Source organism: Elephas maximus, chromosome 23 (genome assembly GCF_024166365.1).
Source record: "Elephas maximus indicus isolate mEleMax1 chromosome 23, mEleMax1 primary haplotype, whole genome shotgun sequence".
Classification (NCBI taxonomy): domain Eukaryota; kingdom Metazoa; phylum Chordata; class Mammalia; order Proboscidea; family Elephantidae; genus Elephas; species Elephas maximus.
The window spans coordinates 8,973,825-8,995,765 of NC_064841.1; the positions used below are offsets into that span (position 1 = coordinate 8,973,825).

The 21,941-nt window shown below is 43.0% G+C and overlaps 1 protein-coding gene across 2 annotated transcripts in view; it reads left to right on the forward strand.

Annotated features, from left to right (window-relative positions):
• The first annotated feature begins 212 nt into the window (after nt 1-212).
• The window catches only part of CLRN1 (clarin 1), a 38,426-nt gene continuing 16,697 nt past the window's right edge, over nt 213-21,941 (forward strand). For both annotated transcript variants that reach the window (XM_049867854.1, XM_049867855.1), the window contains exon 1: nt 213-465. In XM_049867854.1, coding sequence (XP_049723811.1) covers nt 213-465 — 253 coding nt within the window. The remainder of the gene's footprint in view (nt 466-21,941) is intronic.

The following is a 21,941-nucleotide window of genomic DNA, read 5'->3' on the forward strand; positions in this document are numbered from 1 at the left end:
AGAAGAAAAGTATGTGTGAGGAAGAAACCTTCGTCCTGGCGTTCTGCTGATATTTAATTGGACGGGAACCACCGTGGATGGTGAAGTGGCATTGTCAGCTGGGGTCTGTCTGTTCAGCCTCTGTAATATATGCAGTCAGAGGGGAGGTCCCTCCTCTTGGCTCACAAAGGTCTTGTTTTTGAACCTCACCCTCATAAACGCCGGGTCCCATCATGCCAAGTCAGCAGAAGAAAGTCATTTTTTGCACAGCCGGGGTGTTAAGCTTGGCGTGTGCCCTCGGAGTTGTGACAGCCTTAGGGACACCTTCGTGGATCAAAGCCACCTTCCTTTGCAAAACAGGGGTTCTGCTCGTCAACGCCTCAGGACAGGAGCTGGCCAAGTTCACTGGCGAGATGCAGTACGGGCTTTTCCACGGAGAGGGCGTGAGGCAGTGCGGCTTAGGGGCCAGGCCCTTCCGGTTCTCATGTAAGTCACAACTGCATTTCAATTATTTACTAGGTTGGGCACACTCTTTCCAGGTTCCAAGGAATTGTTTGCACGAGGCTTGCCCTGTCTATTGCGGGACTTTTTAAACAAGTGTGAAACATTCAAAATAAATAGAAGCCACTTGAGCAAATTTTTTCTTCCAGGTTTTTATTGTTTTGTTTTTATTTATCGGCTATTTCATCCTTGCAATTTTAATTACTTGAACCTATTAACTCATGGTTACGTAATTGAAATTTCTGAAAATGTTAGCAGTTAAAATTGTGCTTAACTATTAATATAAACCAAACCCACTGCCGTTGAGTGAATTCTGACTCATAGCGACCCTATAGGACAGAGTAGAACTGCCCCGTACTATTAATATACATGTATGAAATTCTGGGGTTCTATTAAAATAGTTAGGAGCCCTGGTGGGTAGTGGTTAAGAGCTCAGCTGCTAAACATAAGGTCGGCAGTTCGAATCCAACAGCTGCTCTTTGGAAACCCTATGGGGCAGTTCTACTCTGTCCTTTAGGGTTGCTATGAGTTGGAATTGACTGGGCAGCAATAGGTTTGGGGCTTTTTGTTGTCGTTGTTATTAAAAAAGCGGGCAACTTGAGGAAATCGATGGTCTCTGTGGCCTTGTTTGCATTTTTTTGTTTAAAACAGGATCACTGTTGTGGGATTCCTTAAACAATCCTACCCTGCTTTTTTACCTTCCTCGTAACTTTATTTCCTGACTGGCTCCCAGTTATCTCTGCTGGGCTACCTTCTCTGCCTATAAATGTTGTGAGTTTTGTTTGTTTTTAATCAATTTGGAAATTTTAAATGATCTGCGGTCCTAGTTGGGAAAGAAATAGGTGCCTATTGAATACAGAAAATATATAACCGATAGGCCTTCGCATCACATAGAGAACATGAGGCAGATTTTCCCGGCATGATTTTTTGTGAAATGCAAGTGTTGCCCTCCGTATTTATAACCCGTTTATCCTAAGAAGAGAATTTAGAAAAAAATTACCATGTGAATAGGCAACTCATTAAATGAAAATTAATAAGAAGTCATTTGTTATATCTCTCACAACACACATTCAGAAATTATTATTTCAAAAGGGCTGGTTTGAAACAATCTTATGAAGACACAGCCGGTAAATTACTGCATAAATCAGTCTCCAGGAAAGAAGGGTACCAATTGAGGCATTGAAAATGAATTATCATTTTGCCTGGGTTTTTTTTTTTCCTCCTCTAGCACAGGTAGAAAGCTAAATTAATTGAATTTATTGTTACATATACAGCGCCTAATTAAATTTCGGTGCTGGCCTATTTATATTTCTGCAACGTCCCTTCCCTCTTCTTAGCAGTCACTGGGCACCAACCTTCAACCCACCTGGGTTGCCAGGTGATATGAATTTTCATCGGGCTTCAGAAATCCCCAAGAATTAGTCTTCAGCTTTCCAAGAAATTATCATAATCTAGATCTGACGAAGCGGATACCAACTGTATTCACTGAATGGTTTTAGTTCATTAAAGTAACGGGGCTGTTTGCTTTCCTTGGGGGGAAGAAAAAAAAAACCCAGAAACAAAGCAGAATGTCATGTGATTTGCAACTGTATTAAAAAATAAAAAAGGAAAAAAGGTGAGTGGAAGATTTAACCATGGGTCACCGGCAGCTAATGCGTGAGTAAAGCCTCTCGGGTGAATTTAGACAAAAGCAGGGAGCATACAGTGAACCTTCCTCAGCCTTTGCAAAAAAAAATTTTTTACAGTAAATTGGAGAGAAACATTACTTATACCATAGAACATACCTTTTAAAAAATACAATTTTTTTCCAAACACTTACTATACGTAGAGCACTGTATGTACGTTGTCTCATATAATGCTTACATTCTTCTTTGGTTCAGTAAATGGTTTTTATGCCTGAGCCCTTCTAAGCTGGCCCTGTCTATCACCAAGTCATTCTAATCAGGTGTCCCTTTCTTTCCTCCTTTGCTTTCTGAGAAAACTCTGCAGAGCTAGCGGGGTTTAAACAATGTTTTCACCTGTCTCACAGTCCCTGAGTGGTGGAAGCGGTTTGCAACTGGCTACTAACCTAAAGGCTAGCAGTCGGAACACGCCCAGCAGTGCTGTGCAAGAAAGTCCTGGCAATCTGCTTCCATACAGATGACAGCTAAGAAAATCTTATGGAGCAGTTCTACCCTGTAACTTATGTGGTCACCATGAGTTGGAAATGACTTGACAGCAATGGGTTTGGTTTGGGTTTTGACTCACTTATTTCACAGAATTGCTTCAGTTCCCGTGATACTCTGAACATCTCCCCTCCCCCCAGCCTAGTGAAGAAAATCTTACATTTACTTGTTTGTTCTGTGGTGACAACTCACTCTCTGTACTATCCTAAAAAACTCGATTCTGACTCACAGCGGCCTTAAAGGACAGAGTAACACTGCCCCATAGGGCTTCCAAGGAGTGGCTGGTGGATTCAAACTGACAACCTTTTGGTTAGCAGCTAAGAGCTTAATCACTGTGCCAAAAAGGGCTCCTTGCGAGCCACGTAGGTAGTTTAAAATGTCCTAGTGGCCATATTTTAAAAAAGGGAAAAGAGTTAAAATTAATTTTAATGATATATTTTCTTTAACCCAAGCTATCCGGAATATTGGAAACCCTGGTGGCACAGTGGTTAATAGCGCTACAGCTGCTAACCAAAAGGTTGCTGTTCGAAGCTACCAGGTGCTCCTTGGAAACTCTGTGGGGCAGTTCTACTCTGTCCGATAGGGTCACTATGAGTTGACGTCGACTTGATGGCAATTGGTTTGGTTTGCTTTTTTTTTAATCCAGAATATTATCATTTTAACATATAATCAATACAAAGAATTACTGAGATATTTTACAGGCTTTTTCTGGTGAGTGTATACTAAGTCTTTGAAGTCTGGTATGTATTTTATTTCACCCTTACAGTATATCTCTATTCAGACTAGCCACATTTCAAGCTCTCAACAGACACACAGAGCTAACGGCTGTTGTAGTGGACAGTGCGGATTTAGATGGAGATTCACCCTGGATATATTGGGCATGACAGTGGCCATCTTCTACATGAACTTTCGCTTGGTTCTGCCCTACGAGTTGCTGTGAGTTATTTTTGTGTGCAATGTATGCGTCCCATTTAAAACCCAGACGCATGGTATAATGAGAGGAGGAAGGATGGACAAGAAAAATAGGTTAGGTGATTTAGGCATGTTTGTTCCTATTAAATGTTCCCTATTGGCCTCTCTATCTCTTTTAATTATAAAATGAATCTGCCCTGCCAGCATGCACAGTTATGCTGGGAAAGCTTCTGCCTCGTTGACTCTGGCAGATTCTCATCTGTTCATGGGTCAAGCAGTTCATTTTCTGGAGGTCAGCAACATTCATACTTAGTGCACAATTTCATTCATTATAATGAAGAAGTGTTTTCCTTCCAAGGCAACACAACTGGTGGGCTTAATTTTTCCTGGTATGTCACCTGTAAAATTTTAATGATGTTGTTTAAACTCTAAATGTAGCCATCAAGACCAAAACTGCCAGTTTTGAGCTCAGTATGCATGGGGAGGGGGGGAGGTGGTGGGGGCAGGGCTTCTGTTTTGGTGATTCAAAACACCAAAAAGCATCATCAAAATATGATGCCCAAGAATAATTTGGTATCAGTCATTCCTAGACAAGTTGATTTAGTCATTGCCAAGACAGTTCAGTGAGCTGGTGAGAACATATGGATTTTTTTTTTTTTGAAATGTGAAAAATAAAAGCTAACAAGTATCACAGCTTGCAACTTTGTTGTTGTTGTTGTTCTTGTTCGGTGCCACGGAGTCGATTCCAACTCGTAGCGGCCCTATGTACAACAGCACAAAACACTGCCCGGTCTTGTGCCACCCTCACAATTGTTGCTATGCTTGAATTTTTAATAAATTTTTAATTTAGACCTCATGATGTGAAAATTTGTAAAAAGCTTAACAGAAATTTAGCTTACTTTATATTTTAGAAAAGCAGAGTTTCCTTGGCAAAGGAGTCATGCGATCCATGAGATACCTCGGAAGAAACACCTGGCAATCCACTTCTGAAAAATCACCTATAGAAAACCCTATGGACCACAATTCTACCTTGACACACACGGGGTGGCCAGATCGACTCAGCGGCAGCTGGTTTTGTAATTGGGACCAGGCATTTCGCATGTATTATCGCCAACCATTACGTGGGAGGTAATATGATCCACTTTAGCAAATATGGAAACTGGAGAGTCAGAGAGGTCACAAAATTTTCCCAGAGTCACACAGGTAGGATTAACGGACCTGGGATTCACAATCAGAGGCGTATGGTACACCCGTTCGTCTGCCACATTCCGCCTTCTCCAACACACTAAAAGGCTACAAAGAGATGAGGAGAATGTCAGATTACCCTTCCGTTTCACCACCTATCTAAAAATGATGTTGCTATTTTTCAAGTGATTGTTCTCACGTGTCCACGTGATTTAGTACTTGGCCTTAAGACTAGAATTCATTCATTGCCTCTTTATTTCCTATTTCAGTGGCCCTGATGTTTAAACCCCAAGCTTTGGCCTTTGGAATAAAAAATAGTCGGTCAAGTCTGCTTAATAGCCTGGGTTGAGCAGGTCAGGTGTTTATGGCTCATCTCTGGGTTACATGAGTCTGTTACCTTGACGGTGACATGCTTGGTTGAAGGCAGAGATACCTGACCGCACACAGAGTTAGCGACGGACTAAGATGACTGCCCTCTAATAGCTTGTGAGATGAAGCTATCTAGGAAGCGATTGTCCAGGTTAGTCACTTTGACTCCAACAATTATTTCGCCATAGCATTGATCAAAACGGCAGGCTCTTTCCTGGGGTCACGTGAACAGTTTCAAATAGGGTCACGGACCAAGAGAAAGCAGGTACGTAACATTTGATTCATTTCAAAAGCAATTGTGTTACTAAGAAAAGATGGGTTAGAATTAGAGCATAAATGAAAATCTCCGTTAAAAAAAAAATAAAAGCTCATTTCTGTTCTTCAGGATCTATTAGGGAATTTGTGAAGTTATAGGCACGTTAACAAAAAAACTGATCAGTTAAACCATGGCAAAATTTGCCTCTCACCTGGTCACGCAGCTCAACACCCAGGCTGGCTGTGGTATGATCCACTTTTATTACAGGCCCGATAGAATTGACTAATAGCAAACTTTGTACCTGGCAGATTAATTTATACAGAGTTCATACTCCGCACCCTCTTAGCGTGCTATAATGGTGGCTTAGTCATTCTGGGGAGTTATTACCCCAACATAATCACACCCCTGCGGATTAGGAGCCATTAAATGGGCTCTGTTATCAGAGACACATATGCACCAAAGCAGCTGTCTCTCCTAAGCCGCCATGGGTGATTAAGACTCGTTCACTGATAGCGACTGCCTCCGCGTAGGCTTGACTCAGGTAGCTACACTTCAGCTGAGACAGATTCAGGAGGCGTACTGAGAAAATGATCTTTTAAACTGTTCTATCACACCATCAGGGCTCCTTTTAAGTGCTGGGGTCATGGATTTCATTCTCTCGGACCAGGTAGCCATCAGAAGTCTGGCTCAATACCTGGGATGTAAGATTACAGGTGACATTAAAGGAGATGAATGCCCTGAACTCATGTCAGGGAACGTCTTTTACTGGATTTTCATAATGACCAGCTGCAGATGGGCTGAGGAAAAAGTCAGATCAAGAGCTTTTCTGCCAGAAGAAAGAAATCTTCCCTCTTATTCCCTTTCTAGAAAAAGAATAGCTGAGCATCAAGAGACCAAATACAACTTAAAAAAATATACATATACATGCCTTTTTTTGTGGAAAAGGAAAAGTTGAGAAGAAAAACAGGACCTCTGAAGCTACCATTATGGCTTTAATCTAGGAAAAAGCTGCCTTCCGGTTGCTGACATCATTGTCAGAGGTGGGCTTCGTTCTTCTGAGAGCTTTGCAGATGGCCTTATCTGCATTTTACGTTTGATCAGATGAAGGTGAAAAGGGTCCATGAGACCAGAGCTGCTAGATCAGGGGACCATAACCCTTGCTACACTTCAGAATCACCTGGGGAGGCTTTAAAATCACTGATGCCAAGACTCCCTCCCAGACCAATTGAATCAGGATCTCCGGGGGCAGGGCCTGAGCACCTGCGTGGTCTAAAACTCCCCAGGTGGATCTAATGTGCAGTCAAGGGTGAGAACCACTAAGTTGAATTGCAGCAAACCAAAAACTGAACCCATTGCTGATGAGTTGATTCCAACTCATAGCGACCCTATAGGACAGAGTAGAACTGCCTCATTAGGTTTCCTGGTGGATTCGAACTACCGATCTTTTGGTTAGCAGCTATAGCTCTTAACCACTGAGTCATCAACGTTTCTGAATGGCAGCAAAGACAGGTGGGATCAGGTGAGGCCACGGGTCAGAGCCCTTGATGATCGGGGTGGAGGAGGTCTCCAGAAGGAGGACAGGGGTGAAAAGCAGCATGTACTATGATTTCCACACAGCTGGGAGGTTTTTCTAGCCACACTCAAGCTGGGACCCTTGGCTTTCATTCCTTGACTGCATGTTTCTATGGACAGTCTCCCACTTTTTCCACTGGCACCTGGCCTCAGAGGGAGGGAGGGATCTGACGGGTGAGTCTGCAGTAAGAAACTGAGCATGCTTAGCTCTCAGCCCCAGAGCACTTCCCCTCTTTCCAAATATCTTTTTATCTTATTACCCATCGTTATAGGGTCTGCTCTCTACACGGCTAGGGTTCAGGGGCCGGCTTTGCCCTTGACGGAGAGCTTTCTGTGACTTGGGGCCTCTGTCTTCCTGTTTCCTATGGAAAGCCTCTTCTCCTTCCAAAGAGACTACCAAGGGTCCTCTTTAGAGTGCATCATAAGCCCAAAGACCATTTTAGACAGGCCATTTTGGAGACTATCCAAGAGATTGCACAAGGGCAATAGAAACGAGAATGGGAATAATAGATGAGATGCTGAGGAAAGTGTGTGACAGGTATCAGATAAGTAATTAACTATAAATCCAAGGTTCCGGGGTTATTTACAGCAATAGTCATCCACACGGTCAGAAAAACAAAGTATGTACCTTAGCTACAAAACAGAAAGTTCATGAATTCCGTGTAAGCTGGAGACTCATTGTGGGAGGTGTCTTGGTCCCAGTGTACAGAGAAGTACTCTGACCACCTGTGAGTCAAATAGCCCTCCTCCATGATAGGAGTCCTGGTGGCACAGCAGTTAAGAGCTCAGCTTCTTACCAAAAGGTTGGCAATTCAAACCCACCAGCCACTCTGTGAAGACCCTATGGGACAGTTCTACTCTGTCCTATAGGGTCGCTATGAATTGGAATCGACTCCATGGCTACGTTTTTTTCTTTGTTTTTTTTTAATGATTGATCCTGAGACGAAAATGCAGACACTCACTTGCTGACTTCTTACATCCCTCACTTTTCCCGGTAGAAATACAGCTTTCCTATTGTTTTCATCATGCTACAAACACGTAGGCAATCACTCAAAATTTACAAAGTGCTTCCACATCAATTATCTCACTTTTGCTTCTAGAAAGCTCTGTGATTTATTTCTTCTACCATTCACATATATACATACAAGGGAACTGAGGTATCCAGAGAACCACATACATACTAAATGCAAAACCCGGTTAATCCCAAGCTCTCCTAACTCGAAAAGCTCTTTCCAACCTGCCAGGTTACCTTTCAGTTAATGCCGGGGCCATCGGTCTCTCCTCCCACCAGCTCCCCTGTTGCTTCTGTGGGACATTATGTTCCAAGCACCTAAAAAAAACAAAAAATGCCATCAAGTGGATCCTGACTCATAGTGACCCTATAGGACAGAGTAGAACTGCTCCATAGGGTTTCCAAGGCTGTAAAACTTTATGGGAACAGGCTGCCACATCTTTCTCCAGTGAAGTGGCTGGTAGATTCTTACCACCTACCTTTTGGTTAGCAGCCAAGCTTTTAACCACCTTGACGCCGGGGCTCCTTAAACACCTAATACTCCTGGTAATGCCATTATATATAGAATTCGTGTGAAATTTCCTCATTCCTGTTTTAAGAATTTACTAATTCCTGTTTTAAGAACTGGTGGATAAAAAATATGACTGCTAGCCTGGAATCAGCAACAGATAAAAGAACAAAGTTTCAAGATGAAATATAACAGGAGAACCCAGTGGACAGAAGTAGAATAAATTTTAAGGCAACCGAAATGAAAGCCATATATTTGGATACATCAAATAAAACACAGATTAATGGAGAGCAATAAAGGAACATATTAAAAAAAAAAAACTGAGCAGTTAGTAAAAACAAGTAGTTTTCATCTATCCTTATTACTTCCAGTGATCTACTGAAAGCAGCATGACTTTACATGGCAGACACAAATTATTTGTAAACTGAAGGGTATATGTGCCCTCACCCTCTAAACAAAGATTTCTGGGTACCCGCTATGTGTCTAAGGAGCCCTCGTGGTCAGTGGGTAAAGCGATCAACTACTGCCCCAAATGTCAGTGGTTTGAAACCACCAGTGGCTCCAAGGGAGAAAGATGTGTCAGTCTGCTTCTGTAAAGATTCACAGCTTTGGAAACCCCGTGGGGTCACTACGAGTCGGAGCCGGCTCAGCAGCAGTGGGTTTTTGGTATTGGGCTATGGCCTGAGCATTCTGCTAGACTCTGAGGATATGAAGTGAATGAGAGAGGGTACTTGTTCACAAACAACTCACAATCTAGCAGACATGTTTTTAAATAACCGACGACTTGTAAAAGCTGGACAACTGTATCCGTCAGGATGAACTAGGTTATGTTTTAGTAACAAAAAGTCCAAACTTCATAGGTTTGAATAAACAAATATTTGTTTCTTGGTCACAGTACATATTCTTCAGAGATCAGCTGCAGGTCCATTCGATGAACCTGGGATATTGCCGATTGTTCTAACACAGAGAAAGATTTACACACTGATGATTAAATTCTCTCACCCAGAACTGACAGATGTCACCTCCACTTACATTTTATTGACCAAAGCCTGTCACACAGTCACACCTAAGTTGAGAAGGGCCACAGTGTGCAATGTTACCACGTGCCCAGAATGGGGGAAGAACCAGAACTATAGTTGGCGAACAGCAGTAACTACTATCACAAATATTCAAACACTGTATTGATTCAGAAAGCTCCAAGACGCAGAATTATTCTCTGTTAAGACAAGGCACAGGGAACTCAAGGGAAAAGTTTCCAAAGGTGAGTTAGATTTTACTGGATGGTCTTGGAGAAGCCATTTCAAGCAAAAGAGCAAAGGTGTGATGAGTCCTTTGTGGCCAGAGTACAGACGATGAGTGAGAGAAAGAAAGAGAAAGAGGACAAGGCTGGAGAAGAAGGCAGTGACCAGAATGGGAAGGGTCTTTTTGCTGATTTTTTTATCTTTTAGGTAATGGTGAGCCATTTAAGGATGTTAAACAGGTATGTGGCAGGACAGGAGGTAGATTGGAAGAGAGCCAAGAGTGTTAGGGAGTCCACTCAGGAAGCACCTCCAATAGTTGGAGGTTGAAGGCAAAGCACTCACAGAAGGATAAAAAAAGAGGGGAAGTATTTCCAAAATACTTAGAAGCACAAATCAACTGGTGACAGAAGATGAAACCCAGATTTTGTTGAACAGATAATTGCTACAATTCACCAAGATAAGGAACACAGAAGGAGTATGTTTAGAGGGAAGATGAAATTATTTTTGGAACATCAACAAGAGATATCCATCAGTTACACAAATTTGAGAGAGGCATGAAGTAGTGGTAGAGAAGTGGGAATAAGCAGATTACAGGCTGTTGTTGCTGTTAGGTGCTGGAGTTGATTTTCAACTCATAGGAGAACTGCCCCATAGAGTTTTCTTGGCTGTAATCTTTAAAAAAGCAGATTGCCAGGCTTTCTCCTGTGGAGTTGCTGAGTGGGTTCGAACTGCCAACCCTTTGGTTTGCAGCCAAGCACCTAACTGTTGCATCACTGTGCTCACTAGAGGTTGTAGGCGGGGCTATAATTGAAGATGAGGTTTCCCAGGGAGGGCAACTGGTTGAGAAGGAGGACAAAGATGTCCTAGAAGACACTAATATTTAGGGGTAGAGGAAGAGGAACTTGCAAAGGCAATTGAGAAGGCAGGGTGGGTGAGATGGCAGAGAACCAGCTGAGAAGGAACCGCAGGATGAGAGACCTTCAACAAGGAAGTGATACTCAGCAGACTTAAACACCACAGAGGGGTCAAATGAAAACAGTACTTTGAATTTTACAACCAGAAGGTCACAGTGGTGTTTTCCAAATTGGTCCATGGAGTGGTAGGGGAGGGGAGGTCCTTGAAGGAACTGAGAGATGAATGGGTGGTGAGGAGCCAGGGATATGGGCTGGGGCTGTAAAGGGAAAGACTGTGTCAGACAATAGCTAGAGGATCCCTAAGGGTAGGTTTCACCACTGTCAGTTTGTCGTACTGTGGTGGCTTGGGTATTGCTATGATGCTGAGAGCTATGCCACTGATATTTTAAATACCAGCAGGGTCGCCCATGGTGGACAGGTTTCAGACTAAGACAGACTAGGAAAAAAAAATTTTTTTTTTCCAACCTAAGGGGCTCATCTTCCTGCACTGTTGTGATCCACAGGGTCTTCACTGGCTGATTTTTAGATATAGATCACCAGGCCTTTTTTCAAGGCACTCAAAATACACAGTGGATGCAACAGTTAACTCGAGCATACCAAAGATTGTGAAGACGGCACAGGGCCAGGCAATGTTTCGTCCTGTTGTACATGGGGTCTCCATGAGTCAGAGCCAACTTGACGGCAACTAACAACAACAACAAAGGTCAGGTTAGGGGTGTGTGTGTAGGTTTCTACAATGGGAAGATCTGGAGTATAATTCCATACTGCTGAAGGGACAGAGCAGTAACAAGGAAGACTGCCAGCAGACGAGAGAGGTGGGTAATGGATGTAAATAGGACCCTGTGAAGGTGGAAAAGGATGGGTCTGAGAGCCAGGGAGGAGGCCAAGCCTTGGACGAGAGAAAAAACATTTCTTTCACTAAGAACAGGGGGGAAGGTTGGGCATGGACCACAGGGAAGGTATGAGTGAGTGGCAATGGGGGGTCAAAAAGTTGAGGAAGTCCTCTCGATAGCTTCTGCTTTCTCTGTGAAATGGGAACATTTAGCTCACTAGACATTTTAGAGCCCTTTGTCAGCCAGGCACATGACACTAAGAGTGTGACGGGTGCTTAAGATGGGGGAGGTCTGGAATATCTGAGAAGAGGGCCGAAGAGGGAAAGGCTGGAAAAACTTTCCAGACAGGGAGGCCAGCAGTGGCTGGAGAGGTCACCACCTGAGCAGGAGAGTGGGGTGAGGAGGCAAGGAACACAGCCCCAAGAGTAGGACTCCCCCCGCCACCAGCACCAAATGATCGCAGGAGGGTGAATTTCCTAGAGAGAGCTTCATTAACTCTGACTTCCTCAGCCCCATTTCATGACGGGGGACTGTTCTGATGAGAGCATGGCAGCCTTCCTCTGCACGCCGAGTTACACAATGTGGATTTCCTCATTTACCTCCTATCAGGAGACTCAATCAAATACCGAGTTTCCTCTAGCCCTCTGTTTATGACTACATATCTTGTCAGAAATCTCTGCTTTCCAGACTTCACAGAAAGGAAATTGAGCTTTGAAACAGGGTTGAAAAAGTGGAATTTAATATGTATGTTAAAAAATATAAGATCTGTTCCCTTGGTTACCGTGTATCTAAAAGCACACTGACCCAAGTGTTGCTTCCTGGTGGTCTAATAGTTAGGATTTGGAGCTCTCACCCAGGTGGCATGGGTTCGTTTCCCTAGATGAAGTCCCTGGGTGGCATACATGGTTAAGTGCTCAATTACTAGTCAAAAGTTTGGTGGTTCGAACCCACCTAGAGGAGCCTTGGAAGACGGGCCTGGCAATCCACTTCCAAAAAAGTCACAGCCTTAAAAACCTCATGAAGTAGTTCTATTCCACACACATGGGGTTGTCATGAGTTGGAATGGACTCAGCAGTAATTAGCAACAACAACTGATCCAAGTAATCCCTTTCCTGGGAACTCAACTAAAAAGGTTATTCCCCACCACCGACTGTTCTGGCAGGGATCACGCACAATAGAGGGTCCTGGACACAGCAGGAGAAAAATGCGGAACAAAATTCAAATATGCACACAAAGACCAGGCTTGCTGGTCTGACAAATTAGAGAAACCCTGAGAGGATGGCCCCCACACCCCTGTAACTCAGTACTGAAGTCACTCCTGAGGTTCACCCTTCAGCCAAAGATCAGACAGGTCTACAGGGCCAACAACAGCACACGTGAGGGACGTGCTTCATAGCTCAATCATGTATACGAGACTAATGGGCACACCAGCCCAAAAGCAAAGATGAGAAGGCAGGAAAGGACAGGAAAACTGGACGAATGGAAATAGGGAACCTGGGGTGGAAGAGAGTGTTGACACATTGCAGGGTTGGCAACCAATGTCACAAGACAATCTGTGTATTAACTGTTTAATGAGAAACTAATTTGCTCTGTAAACTTTCACCCAAATCACAATTAAAAAGAAAAATGTTAAAAATAAATAAATAAAAATTAAAAAATTATCCTCACTGATCACCCATCTCTGTAAGAAGAGCAAAAAAAAAAAAAAAAAAAAGGTGTTCATGGATGCATTGGCTGTAATACTGAGTCACTGGAAGCCAGCCTAATGAACAGGAACAGGAGAAGAGTACATCAGCCTGATGAAAAAAAATCCATGTAGTTATCAAAATGATAGTTGTAGGCAATATACATGACATGGAAAATGCTGATATTCTGAGTGAAAAGAACAGAATGTGATCCCAAACTATATCATGATTGCACTAATATAGGAAATAAACATTAAGGTGGACAAAACAAAGGAAAACATTGCTTTTGAAGTTGCTATGATTCCATGTGAAATTTTTATCTTAGTTTGTTTCATCGTTATAATGTTGCTCATTAAGAAATAGAAAAGCCCTGCAGAGGCTGTTGGATCATTAGACAAACTAATAGAAACACGGTGAAGAGCAAGTCGGTCTTCATCCAACCCTCCTGCCCTGCTAATAAAAAACAGCTTTGTCATCCGAAGGTTTGAGATGAATTCTTTTTTTCAAACCTGAACTTTAATCTTGTTATTAAACAGCGGTCAGTTTCCATGTAACATGTTGACATCCCCCAAGTATGCTGGATTAAAATTTTCCTTTTAATAAAGGGATTTGAAATTCCATCCCAGCTGCCAACCCAGTTCTATTAACTTCTTAAAAAACAAAACAAAACAACACTACGGTGTCTTATCGGGACACTGGTAACTTGTCTGTGTTGTCTCCATCTCCCCGATTCCCTACCCAAACTGTCACCAAGGTCAACAGCGACTGACCCACCCATTGGACAAGTTCTGGTTCTCAACCAGAAGCTTCCGTCCACTTGACGTTACAACCCCTCACTGCTTTTCCCACTGACCTCGGGTTTGTTAACTGGACTGCCTGCTCTTGCTCCTCTTTGTCTGTCTCTCATCACAAATGTGGTGGTAACTCTCTTCAGTCTGAACCACTGATTTCTGCCAAGAAACCCCACAACAGCTAACCACATCAGATTCTATCCCGATACCCTACTCCAAGCAGAATGCATTCACCCAACAAATGTGTATCGAACATCTATGGCATTTATTTTCAATGGGAGCAATAACATCCCCAAAGAAGCTGGAAACTGGTTCTTGGGGGGCAAAAACCATCTTACTCTTTTTATGTATTAATCACAGATAGAAACACAGTACAAAAAAAAAAATTGCAGCCATCGAGTCGATTCTGACTCCTAGTGATCCTATAGGACAGAGTAGAACTGCCCCATAGGGTTCCAAGGAGTGGCTGGTAGATTCGAACTGCTGATCTTTTGGTTAGCAACTGAACTCTTAACCATGGGGCCACTAGGGCTCCAAATACAGTAGAGAAAGTAACATAAAATATATCTGTTGTGTTAAAATTTCATGGAGGGATGATGATTAGGAGGAAATGTCTAAAAAGACTCCTGAGGAAGGGGTAATAAAAAAAAAAAAAGTTTAAGAAATGCTGTTCTACATTTTGCCAGGTATTCCTAAGTGCTAGGAATATAGCAGCAAATAAAACAGACCAGCACTCCTGCCCTGACATTGAGGGGGAAACAAGCAATAAACAAATGAATAAAAATGTACAGTCAGATGGTGATAATTGCTATGAAGAAAAATAAAACCAAGGAAAGGGGTTTCAGGAGTGTGGAGGTGGCTGGGCAGGGAGTTACAACTTTAAATAAGGCGGTTAAGAAGGCCTCCCTGAGAAGGTGATATGTAAGTAGACATGAAGGACCTGAGGGAGCAAGCTGGGAGGACCTTCTCGGGGGATATTCAGGCAGGAAGAACAGTACATGCAAAGGCCCTGTGGTAGGAACATGCCTGAAATATCTGAGGAATGAGAAGGATACCAGTGTCTGAAGCACAGTGAGCAAGGAGGAGAGCAGCAGATGAAGCCGGAGGTCTGGCAAGGAGTCTGATCATGTAGAGCTTTGTAGGTCTTTGTTGCGATTGGCTTTTAGTCTGGGTAAGATGAAAAGCCACTGGAAGGGTTTGAGCAGGTGATTAATAGGAACAGATTCACATTTTTAAAAAGATCCCTGTGGTTGCTGGGTCAAGAATAGATTGTAGGAAGCAAGTATGGAAGTAGGGAAACCAGTTAAGAGGCTCTTACACTCATCCAGTTGAGAGAGGACAGTGGCTTAGACCAGGGTGGAGAAGAGGAGATGGTGAGAAGTGATCAGATTCCAAAGGCAGTGCCAGCTGGTTTTCTTGATGGATTGTACATGAAATGTGATGAAAGAGAAGAATCAAAGAGGATGCCAAAAAAGGATGGAACTGCCAGCAACTGAGATGAAGAAAGCTAGAGGAAACTGTGAAGAAGGAAAGAACAGGGGTTGCATTTGAGACATAGTGAGACGCCTAATAGAGATCACTGTTAAGATGTTGAATAGGTAACTGGAGGTTATACAAGTGGGGAATTCAGGGGTGAAGTCTGGGCTGAAAATATCCACTTGAGAATGCTTAGAGTAAAAGTCATTATACTGGATAGCGCATTGAGGGAGTGAAGACAGAGAAGAGGGACAAGAACTGAGCCAATCCCCCATCGTAGTGAGATGAGAGTGAACCAACACAGTAGGCCAAGGAGCATCCAATGGGGTAGGAGCAAAACCAGGAGAGTGTGGTTTTGGGAAGCCAGAAAAAGAAAATGTTTCCAGGAGGAGAGAATGAGCAAGTGTGTCAGATATAGACCAGGTAAGGTGAGGATACAGAGAGGACCCTTGGGTTGGCAGCTTGAAAATCACTGATGCCTTGGGGAATGCGACATGGGTACAGTGGGTTCCAGAGAGAAGTGGGGAGAGGAATGAGAGTGTGAGAGGGTAGGCAGAGCCTTGAGGGGTTTTGCTGCAAGAGAAATAAAGAAAGGGGGAAATAGTTGAAGGAGAACTTAAATGTTTTTTTTTTTTTTTAAGATGAGAAAATGACAGCATATTTGTGTGCTGATGGGACTGACTCAGTAGACAGGGAGAGAGAGGAGAGAATTCTGTAGCAGTATCTTCTGTGAATTTTGGCTAACGCATTAAAAAAAAAAAAAAAACACGCATACAGGCATATAAATAGGACCCTTCCATCATTCCTAAAAGTTCCCTCCTTCTGTGGTCAGTCTCTTCCGCCACCCTCAGCCCCAGCTCCAGCCACTAGCAATCAAGGACCTGTTTTCGGTCCTTTTCATTTTGGCTTTTCCAGAATGACATATATATGGAATGACACAGTATGTAGCCTTTTGACTGTGGTTTCTTTCAGTTAGTATAAATGCATTTGAGATTTGTGTGTGCGAGTTAGTTCGTGTGTCCGGGTAGTTTGTTCCTTTTTGTTGCCAAGTGGTATTTCATTATATTGACGGGCCACAGCTTGTTTATCCACTCACTAGTTAATGTTTTAGGAAATTATGAATAAAACCAATGTAAGCATTTGCATGCAGATTTTTGTGTGGATATATATTTTCCATTCTCAGAGTGAGATTGCTGGGCCATGTGTTAGGTCTATGTCTAACTTTCTAAGAACTAAAAGAGTTGGACATCCATATGCAAAAAAAGAAAAAAAAAAGAACCTTCACCCAAACCTTGTGACATATTCAAAACTAACTCAAAATGGACCACAGGCCTAAATGTAAACCTAAAACTATGTAACTTCTGGAAGAACACCAAGGATGAAATATTTGTGACCGTGGCTTAGGCAAAGACTCCTTAGATTTGACACCCGAAACATGACACATAAAAGAAAAAAATTGATAAATTAGATTTCATAAAAGAACTGCTCTTCAAAAGACATTGATAAGAGAATGAAAACACAAGTCACAGACTTGGAGCAAATATTTGTGAATCACTTATCTGATGAAGATTTGTACCCAGCACGCATAAAAAATTCTCAAAGCTCGGTAGTAAGAAAACAGACCATCCAATAAAAAACACATAAAAGATCTGAACAGATACCTCACCAAAAAAAGATAGATGGAAGGCAAAAAAGCTCATGAAAAGATGCTCAACATCATTAGTCATTTAGAAAGTGCAAATTAAAACCACAGTGAGATAAACTACATGCCTGCTAAATGGTTAAAATTAAAAAGTACCTGCCAAGTGCTGATAGGAATGTGAAACAACTGGAGCTCTCCTACCTTCCTGGTAGGAATGTAAAACGTACAGTCACTTTGCAAAGCACTTTGGCAACACCTTATAAAGTTATGGAGCCCTGGTGGCATAGTGGTTAAGAGCTCGACTGCTAACCAAAATTTTGGCAGCTTGAATCCACCAGGCGCTCCTTGGAAACTATGGGGCAGTTCTACTCCGGCCTGTAGGGTCGCTATGAGTTGGAGTCAACTCAATAGCAACGGGGTAGTATAAACTAAAGGACCCTGGTGGTGCAGTGGTTAAGCACTCGACTTCTAACCAAAAGATTGGTGGTTCAAACCTACTGAGTGGCTCCATGGGTGAAAGGTCTGACAATCTGCGTAAAGTTTACTGCCAGACAACTCTATGGGGCGCTTCTATTCTGTCACATGGGGTAGCTACGTGTCGGAATTGACTCGATGGCACCTAACAGCAGAACAGTATACACCAAGCAAGCAGCTGACCGAGTATGAGAATAGCAGGTTGAATGGGTCATGTTCTCTCAGTATGGGAAGCTTCAGGGGCAGGGAATTGTAGTTACAGAGTAGCTGGGTCCCTGCTGTGGTCCAGAGAGAGGCAGGGTGCACCAGTGTACTCAGTACAACAGAAGCTCGGTGTTGCTGGCCCAGCTGCCATGGACTCAGCCTGGCCTCGTGGCGATCCCACGCACAACAGTACAAAATGCTGCCTGGCCCTGCGCCATCCCCACGACTGGTTGGGGATCAGGCCTTTGTGATTCATAGGGTTTTCAGGGGCTAATTTTGAGAAGTAGATCACCAGGCCCTTCTTTCTAGTCCATCTTAGTCTGGAAGCTCCACTGACACCTGTTCAGCATCGTAGCAACAAGCAAGCCTCCGCTGACAGCTATGCATGAGGTGCCCTGGGCATAAACAAGCCCAGGTCTCCCGCTCAAAAGGTGGGAATTCTACCACCGAACTGGCCTGTGGGCTTCAACTCCGACATTGCCACTACTCATTCCTCTGAACAGAGCTGAAGAGTTTTCTTATTTTATCTTACCTTATCTGCCTATCTATCCATTCATGTCATTTCTAACTGATACTGACTTCAAAAAAAATACATCCATAATACCATTAATGTAACCAACAAAATCAATAATAGTTATTTAATGTCATCTAATACCCATCCACGTTCAATTTTTCCTAGTTATCTCAAAAATGTCTTTTTATAAATGATTAGTTCTGATCACAAACCACATCCACAAACAATATCCAGGCATTGCATTTGGTTGCTACTTCTCTTACGTTCCTTTTAATCTGTAACAGTCGTAGGATTTTTAAAAATTTTATTGCAGTGAAAATATACATAACAAAACACATACTATCTCAACAATATCTACATGCACAGTTCAGTAACATTGCTGAAGTTCTTCGAGTTGCGTGACCATTCTCCATACATAGGAATTTTTAAATGTCATTTATTCTGTTAATTATTAAGAACAGTGTTTATGTATTTATTGAATAGATAATACTTGCACAAGGCAAAAAATGCTTTTTCAAATAGTACAAAAATGTATATAGTGAAGTATCCCTCAGACTCCCCCTCCAGAAGCAATGGTAACAGTTTCATGTGGAACCTTCTAGAAACAGCCTGTGCCCAACAAGCAAGCCTGTCACTGAGGCTACCGTAGCATGGTGGACGAGAGTGACAACATGAGTTCAAATCCCTGTCCTGCCACTTACTAAGCATATAGTCTTGGGCATGTTACATAGCATCTGTGCTTAGTAAGTGAGACTAACAATAATACGAAAAAAAAAGCAAAGATGTCACTCTGAGGACTGAGGTGAGCCTGACTTAAGCCGTGGTATTTTCTTTTGCTTCATATGCACGCAAAAGCTGTACAACGAATAAGGAAGACCCAAGAAGAGTTGATGCTTCTGAATTATGGTGTTGGCAAAGAATATTGAATATACCCTGGACTGCCAGAAGGATGAACAAGTCAGCCTTGGAAAAAACACAGACAGAACGTGAAGGACGGAGAAGTGAGAATGGCAAGAACTTGTCTCACGTACTTCAGACATGGTATCAGGAGGGACCAGTCGCTGGAGAAGGACATCATGCTTGGTAGAGTAGAGGGTCAGCAAAAGAGAAGAAGACCCTCAACAAGGTGGATTGGCACAGTGGCTGCAATGATAGGCTCAAGTGTAGCAACGATTGTGAGGCTGACGCAGAGCCGGGCAGTGTTTTGTTCTGTTGTACATAGGGTTGCTATGAGCTGGAACTGGCTCGACGCACCTAAGGGCACAACGATAATAATGCCTGTCTTATAGAGTTGTTGAAAGAATTAAAACAGATAATATAAGTAAAATGCTTAATAATCACTATATTTACATCCCCCTCTTCAGCTTTTCCCCAAATGACAGAATGATGCACATTTCTCTTTATTTGTTTTTTCATATAACATCACATTTTGGTGATAATTCTATATTTGTTATAGGTCTGCTTCACTCTTTTTAATCATTGACTAATATTCCATTCAAAACGCTGGTGGCGCAGTGGTTAAGAGCTACAGCTTCTAACCAAAATATCAGAACTTGGAACCCACCAGACACTCCTTGGAAACCCCATGGGGCAGTTCTACTGTGTCCTTTAGGGTCGCTATCAGTCGGAATGAACTCCGTGGCAATGGGTTAGTATTCCGTCATGTATGTATTATTTTTGGATGTGTAAGCTACTTCCAATCCTTTATTATTACAAAGATGCTGGAATGAATATCATTGTACATACTTTATTGGGTTCATGTGCAAAGATATCCGTAGGATAAATTCCTGGAAGTGGAATTGCTGAGCCACAAGGTATGTGCATTTTAACACATTATAGGTACTGGGGATCTGCCACAAAGGAGGTTGTACCAACTTACACTCCCAGGAAAAATGCACAAAGGTCCCCGTTTCCCTACACCCCAGCTAACACCAGATATTACTGACTGCTTGTATTTTTGTAAATATGATATGTGGGAAATGGCATTTAATAGTGTTAATGTGTATTTCTCTGATTATAAGAAGAAAAGGAAATATAGTGCACCTAAACCTCGGCAGTCAAATGACTTAGCTACAACTCTGAGTGGGGTGCCATGGTGAACACCAGCAGGATACAAGCAACCTGGTCTGCGTGTATGAAAAGAACGCTCCCTATCCGATAGCACTAAGCATGTTTTACGTAGGTACGCATGTAGTTGGTTGGTTATATCCAGCAGCGGTGAAGGGTTTCTTCTGAACCAATCCAGCATCCTCACCTGGTCCCCTTTTTGACACATGGTCAGCAGCAGAGTGTTGTGGCCACTGGACATGCATTTGTGCAGTTGACCACTTCCTCTTCCTTGAAACATTGCCTGTCCTTGACTTCCCAGCTGTCCCGTCTCCTGGATTTGGCTCCAATGCATGGGCTGCTCTTTCTCAGTCTCTGGCTGGCTCCTCCTCTTCTGAGTTGGATGGAAGAGCATGGGAGAGCGTGGTACAGCACCAGGGTTCGTTCTGGCCCCTTCTCTCCTCCAGCTACAGCTTCTCTGTAGATGATGACTGTTTCCAGGCTTTAAATATGCGGCCAGGACTAGGGTTAGGCCATTGGGGCACCTAGGGTATAAAATTTCAGAAGACATTCACTCTTAACTCATGCAAGTGCAGGGTTGGCCCCAGAGAGCAACTGTCTCCTCAAATTTTGCACCCCCTGCAGCCTAGTCCCACTGTGTTAAATTTGACAGTCTTCTCTCTGGAACTCCAGAGACATAAATCCACTTTGGCATCTCTACTGAGAGGTCTTAAAGGAACTCAAACGAAAAATATCTAAAAAAGAACTCTTGTGTAACTTCCCAGCTCCATGTCCAAACCTGCTTCTTCTACTAGTCCACCTCAGTTAATAGCATCACCATTTATTTAAAGCCATCCTCAATTCCTCTTTTTCAACAAGCCCTTTCTTCTATCTCTAAAATGTGCCCCAAATCTGACAACCTTTCACCACTTCTACTGCTACCACCTCAGGCCAAGTCCCCATCTCTCACTTCTGTAAGTGGCCTCCCCAGGTCTCTGGCTTCCTCAGTTGCCCCGCCGTGTATTATACTCACTCCTCAGCAGCCAGAGTGACCTTTTAACATCATGGATGAGATGTGTCACTCTCCTGTTTAAATCCTTCCAGTGCCGTCTTCCCCACCTCCCCCCGCAAATGAATTTAGACTAAAAAGCAGACTTCTTGCCGTGGTCAATAGACCACAATCTAGTGGGTGCATTGGTCTGGCTCAGCGTAACTTTCCGACATCCACCTCCCCTTCATTCACCAGGCTGAGCCTCACTGGCTCATTCCTGCCTCAGTTGTGTTCTTTTCCCTGGAAAGCTCTACCTCCAGATCTTTATAGGGCTGCTTCCTTCTCAACATTCAGGTATCAGCTCACATGTCATTTTCCAGGCCACCTCCATCCATTCACCCAATCACTTAAAATCCACTCACCAATACCAGTACCAGGTGCCATCAAGTTAACTCCTACTCATGGGGAACCTATGTGTCTCAGCGTAGAACTGTGCTCCAAAGGATTTTCAGTAGCTGATTTTTTGGAAGTAGATCACCTTTCTTTACAGGTGCCTCAGGGTGGACTCGAACCTCCACTTTTTCCATAACAGCCAAGCGCAGTGACCATTTGCACATCCACCATTTCCCCCTGGATAAGAGGAACCCTACATTTATATTTTATTTCCTCTG